Genomic DNA, 8,626 nt, shown 5'->3' with positions numbered 1-8,626 from the left:
ATTGCTTCCAATTTCCTTGGGCAACGCAGCACGCAATTGCCTTCTGGACGCGCTGCGTGGATTCAGAGTGGCTATAACTTATCTCAGTAATTATCAGGAAAAGTTCCTGATGCTGGCCTTCCAAACGCTCAATGAATTAATAAAAACCAGATAGCCGCGCAGACGAGGCTGAGACGCAAAGACAAAAGTTGTCGTAATTATTAATAATACTTAACCCTAGATCACTCCCCTGATAGATATGGATGTTTGCAGCAGGCGCAATTCAGTCCGGTTTCACCCAAAACAAAAATGGTCCCCGTCGGAGTCACCGGCTTTTCCCTTGCGGACCAATCAGAATCTCGAATACAGGGCACGCGGTCCGCACTTCCGCCCGCTCTTCCTGGTCTCGCCAACGGCTCCGGTACGCCCCGGACTCGGACCGGCTTCCGCGGCCTGGGCGGCGAGGGCCGGGGGCGGCGGGCGGGATGAACGCGGTGTGCGGCGGAGCGGCGCGGACGCTGCGGGTGCCGGGCCGTCACGGCTACGCCGCCGAGTTCTCCCCGTACCTGCCGGGCCGCCTGGCCTGCGCCGCTGCGCAGCACTACGGCATAGCGGGTGAGGCGGGACCGCGCCGCCTGGGCGGGGGCGGAGGTGGGGGGCAGCGGGCTCCAATTCCTCGTGCTCGAGGGAAAGCCCCTCCGAGCGTAGACGGTGCCGCGGGTCGGCGCCAGGGGGCAGAAGAGGCACTGAGCCGCGCCGCTCCCTCCTTGGCGGAGCGCGGGGGTCGATGCTCTTCCAGTTGCGTGCAAACGCATATAGGTGTAGCCTGCTAGCTCGTGTCCTTGTTCCCTGACACCGCGCTGCCTCCGCCATCTGTCACGCGCCCAGGCACATGTCCCCGTGCGGAGAGCCGGGGGAGCCTGCGTTGGCCCTTCCGATCGGTCCGCCCGGCACAGCCGTACCGGGAAGAGGGTCCGAACCAGAACCGCTGCAGGGCTCGCGAGTCGGCCCACATTTCCCAGTCTGCATTCGAGCACCGAGCCGCGACGCCTGCGGGCTGGTCTTCCTAAGGAGGATGCTCTACAGCGGATGCCTGGAGTCCCGCGGGTGACAACATGAAATGTATCAAGTTCAGTCCTCACTTGTAGTTGTCTCATGAGGGGTGCACACATTCGCAAGTAGATGTTAGAGACTCCAGTTAATTGTCTTGGCCTGTGGTTACAGCTGCTCAGGAGGCTGAGGCTTGAACCCAGGATGTTGAGGCTACAGTGAGCTGAGATCACATCACTCTACTCCAGCCTGGGTGACAGACTGAGACCCCGTCTTAAAAAAAGAAAAGAAAAGAAAAAAATAGTTAATCGTCTCTGTCCATGAACTAGATGAAAAGGCGCGGGTTCATTCTCGGTTTTGCCTTAATTCATGCCCTAGCTGTTACATGCACCGAAGCGAGATGCAGCAACTCATTGCATAATATCAGTGGTCTACAGCAGAAAAAAAAAGTTATTTCTAAAAGTCAAAGAAATACTTGATTTATTTTCATTATTGGCTCTTAGTGCTTGCACGTTCGGATTTACATGGCTCACCGGTTAGATTGAAGACTCATGAGTCTATAATGGTAGGAATTTTATTTTTTATCTTTTATCTTTTTCTTTTTAGAGGCAGGGTCTCACTTTGTTGCCCAGATTGAGTAGAATGGTGCAGGCATGGCTTACTGCAGCCTCAACCTCCTGGGCTCAAATGATCCTCCTGTCTTAACCTCCCCTGTAACTGGGAGCACAGGCAGGTACCACCACACCGGGCTAATTTGTAATTTTTTTGTAGAGGCAGGGTATTATTGTGTTGCCCAGGCTGGTCCTGAACTCATGGGTGCAAGCGATCCTCCTGCCTTGGCTTCCCAAAGTGCTGGGATTACAGGCTCAAGCCACTGGTGACTGGCCTGTAATCCTACTTTAAATCTTATGCAAAAACTCTTTAAAAAGAGTTGGTATTGGCCAGGTGCAGTGGCTCAGGCCTGTAGTCCCAGCACTTTGGGAGGCTGAGGTGGGCGGATCATGAGGTCAGGAGTTCGAGACCAGCCTGGCCAACGTGGTGAAACCCCATCTCCACTAAAAATACAAAAATTAGCCAGGTGCGGTGGCACGTGCCTGTAATCCCAGCTGCTCAGAGAATCACTTGAGCCTGGGAGGCAGAAGTTGCAGTGAGCCGAGATCATGCCATTGCAGTCTAGCCTGGGCTAAAGAGCAAGAGACTCTGTCTTTAAAACTATATATATATATATATATATATATATATATGTCATGTTTAAATAGAAGAGATTGCCCCCCTTGGTCTTTATACAATTAAATATAACTTTTAAAATACAGTGACCCTTTTGTAAAATAATCTTTGATAGGTAACATATTGATACTGTTTTCAGGACTTTATTACCACTAGGCGTGCTAAATCCCACCAGGTATCTCCGCATTCATATTTTGTTTTAAAATACTGTGTTAGATGTATTTTAGATTTGTTGGTGAGGCAAGGCGACTTAGGAGGAGCGCAGTCCCTGGGGTCTGTAAGCTGGAGGTTTCGCATCTGTCAGTAGGGATGATAACACCAACTTGGAAGGTTTGTATTCCTGATGCCTTGTCTGGCTACAGAGTAGGCCCCTAAGTATTTTGCCCCCCTGTTAGGTCCATTTCTGGATCCCAATCATAGGTGCAATGGGAAGTTGAATATTTATTGAAGTATAATATAGAAAAATGGAAATAGAGAACACATTTGGTATCATGTCCCAAAAAGTTGAGGGAGAAATTGATCACCTAACCATTTGGTATTCAAGGTCCCAAAAACTTGAGGGAGAAATTTGTAATATTACAATCAGGTACCAATTACTTGATAATTCCTTGGTTTTTGATGCTACCCTGGCAGGTTCAAAGGCATGACCTTGCTTTTTTTTTCTTTTTAGGCTGTGGAACCCTACTAATATTGGATCCGAATGAATCTGGGCTAAGGCTTTTTAGAAGGTAAAGTGGCTCTAATTATTAAAGGTATATATTGTTGCTATTAAAGCCTTAATAGAATGAGGTTTTGACTCTTTGTTCAGGATTTTAATTTACAATATAAAAGGAACCTTGGCGTTTGCATAGGATGAAGTTTACTTTTAGCTGGTTGTGGTGTGTGTACCTGTAGTCCCAGCTATTTCCAAATCTAAGGCAGAAGGATCACTCAAGGCCAGGAGTTCAAGACCAGCCTGGTGGACAACATAGGAAGACCCTATCTCTAAAACAATTTTTTTTTTTTGATACAGAGTCTGGCTCTGTCACCCAGGCTGGAGTACAGTGGCATGATCTTGGCTGACTGCAGTCTCTGCCTCCTGGGTTCAAGTGATTCTCCTGCCTCAGCCTCCTAAGTAACTGGGATTACATACAGGTGCCTGCCACCATGCCTGGCTAATTTTTGTAGTTTTTAGTAGAGACAGGGTTTTGCCATTTTGGCCAGGCTGGTCTTGTACTCCTGACCTCAGGTGATCTGCCTGCCTTGGCCTCCCAAAGTGCTGGTATTACATGCATGAGCCACCAGGCCTGGCCTAAATTGTTTTAAAAAAAATTAGCTGTGCCCCAATGGTGTACCTCTGTAGTCCCAGCTACTTGGGAGGCTGAGGCGGGAGGATTGCTTGAGTCCAGTTCAAGGCTACAGTGAGCTCTCATTGGGCCACTACACTCCAGCCTGGGTGACAGAGCAAGACTCCTTCTCTTAAATAAAAAACAAAACAAATCTGAAGCCTATTTCTTAGTGTCCACTCATAAATTATAAAACTTTAAACATAAAAAATGTGGAGTAGTGTATTTTGTAGCATTACGTTTTTGGACTGTGACATTCCACTGGACTGTTTTTTTTTTTTTTTTGACCTTTCTGAATCTGTTGCCATATTTGTCAAGTACCTGCTCTACTTAACTCCCATAGTTGTGAAGATTACATGAGATATATGTATTAAAATATGTGATAAATTTTAAGAAAAAAAGCCATAATTGTAATTGTTTTTTGTTTTGTTTTGTGTAGCTGCCCATATAAGTGTTGTTTGTTTGTTTGTTTTTTCCTGGTGTAGCTTTGACTGGAGTGATGGTTTGTTTGATGTGACCTGGAGTGAGAACAATGAACATGTCCTCGTCACCTGCAGTGGCGATGGTTCGCTGCAGCTCTGGGACACGGCCAGAGCTGCGGGGCCGCTGCAGGTCTGTAAGGAACACACTCAGGAGGTAGGTGGGAAATCTTTCTGGGCCGATTAGTTTCCTTTCTTTGACTTTGGTTGAAATCCCTTTGGGGATGCACACACATGGAGAAACGTCTCCTGGGGACAAGTTTAAACTTTAGTATTTCTTAGACACACTAGATGTCACTTATTATTTGATTATTCAAACATAAAGTACCTCTTGGCGTAAGGAGCTGAGAAAGGAAAGAAAAGGTCAGTCTTCTCATTAGGCAGAAAAAAACGCCTCCAGCCGTGGACTCTGGCATCGTTTCCTCCCGAGAGGCCCATCACTTTCTTTGCGCTCTAAGAATGTGCTTGCCACAGCGTGCTTTAAGATAGAGGTAGGTGGACTTTTCACAGAGACATCACAAGATTGCCTTTGGGGCTTCAGTGAGATTCTTGAGGAGTTTCAGAATGTATTGGAGCAAGAGCATAAAATACTGAGTATGAGGCAGAACTTTGACCATTTATATCTAAATCTGGATGTTGCGTGTGTGTATGTATAGCATAGAAAATAGTTTGGGTTTCAGTTGTACTAACATATGTATATGTTTTCAGCGAAGATAATAATGAAGACATCCTCTTTTTTGTGTTTTTACCTTGAATGTTTTAAGATTTGCCTTAAGGTAGCAGTACGTCCTTCAAATGAAAACTTGCTAATTTACCTTCAAATTTTTGTCCACCACAGTGCCTGGCCCAAGAAGGCCCTCAATAAATGCTTATTAGATGCAAGAATATCATCAGTCTTTTTTGGTAAAAGATTAGTTATGTGAGGGATCCAGATGTTTTATAGCTGTAGCTATTGACAATCAAGATTTCTGAAATTGTTATTGAAGTATTGAAACATTTTAGTTTCTATTTTTATTTTTATTTTATTTTGAGATGGGGTCTCTGTCGCCTAAGCTGGAGTGCAGCGGCAAAATCTCAGCTCACTGCAGCTTCCGCCTCCCAGGTTCAAGCAATTCTTCTGCCTTGGCCTCCTGAGTTGCTGGGACTACAGGCAAGCACCACCACACCTGGCTAGTTTTTTTTTTTTTTAATTGTTTTGAAATGGAGTCTTGCTCTGTCACCCAGGCTGTATTTTTAGTAGAGATGGGGTTTCACTGTATTGACCAGGCTGGTCTCAAACCTCATGATCCACCTGCCTTGGCCTCCCAAAGTGCTGGGAATACAGGTGTGAGCCACCGTGCCCAGCCAGTTTGTATTTTTATTGTGATAGCTATTTGAATAAATGTAGTTGTAAATCACCATGTTTTCAGGGAATTACTGAATATTAAGACAATTTTGATAAAGGAGAAATTTTAGTTTCAGGATGATCAGTACACTAATCTCTACAGAGTAATATGTCCAAAATTCAGATACTTTTGTGGAACCTGGGTGCATTTTTTTGTTTTGTTTTGTTTTAGTCAGGGTCTCGCTCTGTTGCTGACGCTGGAGTGCAGTGGTGCGATCTTGGTTCCCTGCAACCTCCACCTCCCAGGCTCAAGCCGTTCTCGTGTCTTAGCCACCTGAGTAGCTGGAATTACAGACTTGTGCCACCATGCCCTGCTAATTTTTGTATTTTCAATAGAGATGGGGTTCAACTATGTTGGCCAGGCTGGTCTTGGACTCCTGGGCTCAAGTGATCCCACCTGTGTTTTTCTGTGTTTTTTTTTTTTTTTGGAGAGATGAAGTTTCGCTATGTTGACCAGGCTAGTGTTTGTGATTTTTGGCATCTTTTTTATAACACTTATGTTATAATTAATTTAATGTTTTTCTTTTTCTTCTTTCTTTTTTAAAAAATATTTTCTTCTTAAAAGTTTTTTTTTTCCTTTTTCTTAAGTCTTTGGTGCCTTTTATGACTTACGTGTATAAATTCAAGGGTGGTAACTAACATCATAAAATAATATAGCTAATTAAGTTAAATTCAATATATTGACCTAATGTTTTTCTTTCAATCAGCTAAAGTTGTTGCTTCATTTACCCTGAAACAGTAATATTCATGAAACAATGGGGTCGATGGTTACTTTACTATGTACATTTATTTGTTTTTAATGTACATTAAAATCAATAAGTAATGAATAAAATGAATGTACGTACCAGTTAAAATAATCTCTTGTGGAACTACTCTCTGGGAAATACTGTTCTAGGATGTCCTAGGTGATTGGTCACTCAGTCTTTACTTCATCTCAGTGAAAGTGAATTTCGCTTCCTCTCGATAGAACCTATTTGAATTTTAAAGTGTTCTCATGATTAAGAAACTGCTTCTTGTAAGCCCAGATCTACCTTCTCTAGCAACCAACTGTTGCTCTTAGTGCCTTTCTTTGAAATGGTAAGACAAAGTCCAGCCCCTTTTGTCCAGGAAACCTCTTGAAAACAGCCATCGTGCCTCTTCCAGGCTGCACTTGCATTTCACGTCCTGTCCTCAGATGGCGTGATCTCTGCATCTTTCATCCTCCTGGTAACCTCGTTTGATAATCCTGTTTTTCAATGTCCCTTTCAATGTAGTATACCTAATTTATTCCAGAAATGTGATGAAGGGCTAAGCTTTATAAGATTTTACCACTATAATCTTGAGCGCCTAGTTCTAATAATATTACCTAAAGGGGCTGTCCATTGTTCTCAGCCACATCCTTAGTGTTAGGTTACTTTGAGTCTACTAGTAACACACTTCCCTCTTCTGTTATCTGAACTGCTGTTAAATCAGTTTTACATCATTTTATAGTTTTGCAACTGATTCTTTTGAACTGAAGACACACTTTGGGGTTTTTTAATTTTTGAAATTTGTTTTGCATACTACTATTCTAGTTAACCTTTCTTGTTTTCTTTTCAGATGCAATTTTTGAATAGCATTTGTATCAGGATGCCTTGAATGTTAGTGTAATAGAAAACAGTGAAGTGGCTTCAACAGTCAGAGTTTACTGTTTCACGTATTTTTCTTGGTTATGTGAAAAATAAATTAAGATAACCTTTTTAGGTGTTTGTTACAGCAGCCACCCTAATTCTTGGCACCAATTTCTGTCTCAGTCTGTTCAGGCTGCTGTAACAAAGTGTTATAGACCAGCTGCCTTATGAAGAACAGAAATTTATTTCTCACTTTTCTGGAGGTTGGAAGTCCAAGATGAAGGTGCCCACAAGAGGATGAGAGAGGTTTTGGAAATCCCTTTTATAAGGGCACTAATCTCATTCATGAGGGCTCTACATTCATGACCTAATTACCCCCCAGAGGCCCCACCTCGTAATCATTACGTTGGAGACCTAATATTTCAATATGTGAGTTTTGTGGGGGCACATTCAGTCCATTGCATATGCCAGATACTCAAAAATACTTAAAAGGTTTTAAGCTCAAACACGAGTTTTAAGGAGCTAGTAAGTATTTGTTGAATCAATTAATAAATGAAGCTGAGTGTGGTGGCTCACACCTGTAATCCTAACACTTTGGAAAGTTGAGGTGGACAGATCGCTTAAGGCTAGGAGTTTGAGACCAGCATGGTCAACATGGCGAAACCCGGCTCTACTGAAAATACAAAAATTAGCTTAGTGTGGTAGTGCACACCTGTAGTCCCAGCTATTTGGTGGCTGAGGCACAAGAATCTCCTGAGCCTGGGAGGTGGAGGTTGCAATGACCTGAGATCGTGCCACGGCATTTCAGCCTGGACAACAGAGTAAGACTCTGTCTTAAAAAAAAATGTATTAAAAAGTTAATAAATGAATGAGCATAGCCAATTTCTTTTTTCTTTTTCCAGCAGTATGTTCAGGGAAGCTATGTTGTAAAATAGAGCAGCAATTAATGGGTCATTTTCTGCTATGGAAGATAGTATATTATAAAGATGTGTACTATGGTTTTAGTCAATCTTGGATTTGAATCCCAGCTTCGTTAAGTTACCTGTTGTGAGACCTTGGGTATATCACATGTTTTTCCTGAAGTTTAGGGTTTTTGTTTGCAAACTAAGTTTATTAGTCTGTATCACAGGATTGCTGTGAGTGCTTTCACCAGAACCAGCACTGATAAATATGAGCTAGTATTATTATTTGCTCTTATTATAATAGGGTTTGAAAAATGTAAAACAAGTTAGACCTTTTCCAGATACCCACTTTACCACTTGATGGCTATATGCCCAACAGTCAATTTTCCAGTTGTTAGATGAAGTAAAAAAGAGAAATCCAAGATTTAGATGCAGGAATGCAGGTCTTGGTGAAGTACAGAGAAAGAAAAGCATGAACATTATCTGTGTGAAAGGCTGCAAAACTTAGTATCAAAGTAGGAATCAGATTCTTCTCTGTATTGTTTAACTGATGTCTGCAGAAGTCGTTGTGTCTTTTGAGTCCCATAAAATGCCTTTAGCCTTGCCTATTTTAATGCTATTGAATATATAATACAAATTTTAAAAAATTCAGTGAGAAGTAGAAAAATAAGAGTGAATTGACAATTTTATT

General features: G+C 42.7%; 1 protein-coding gene across 2 annotated transcripts in view; it reads left to right on the top strand.

Moving 5' to 3' along the window:
• Positions 1 to 390: 390 nt before the first annotated feature.
• Positions 391 to 8,626, top strand: part of PEX7 (peroxisomal biogenesis factor 7) — an 88,388-nt gene continuing 80,152 nt past the window's right edge. Inside the window, exons 1-3 of one of the 2 annotated variants that reach the window (XM_039467948.2) lie at positions 391 to 594; positions 2,927 to 2,984; positions 4,067 to 4,217. In XM_039467948.2, the coding sequence (XP_039323882.1) occupies positions 465 to 594; positions 2,927 to 2,984; positions 4,067 to 4,217 (339 nt within the window). In that variant the 5' untranslated portion in view covers positions 391 to 464. The remainder of the gene's footprint in view (positions 595 to 2,926; positions 2,985 to 4,066; positions 4,218 to 8,626) is intronic. The other variant, XR_012517174.1, reaches the window with a different exon arrangement.

The sequence above is a fragment of the Saimiri boliviensis genome, chromosome 4 (assembly GCF_048565385.1).
Source record: "Saimiri boliviensis isolate mSaiBol1 chromosome 4, mSaiBol1.pri, whole genome shotgun sequence".
Lineage (NCBI taxonomy): Eukaryota > Metazoa > Chordata > Mammalia > Primates > Cebidae > Saimiri > Saimiri boliviensis.
This window is presented reverse-complemented; position numbering and strand designations above follow the sequence as displayed.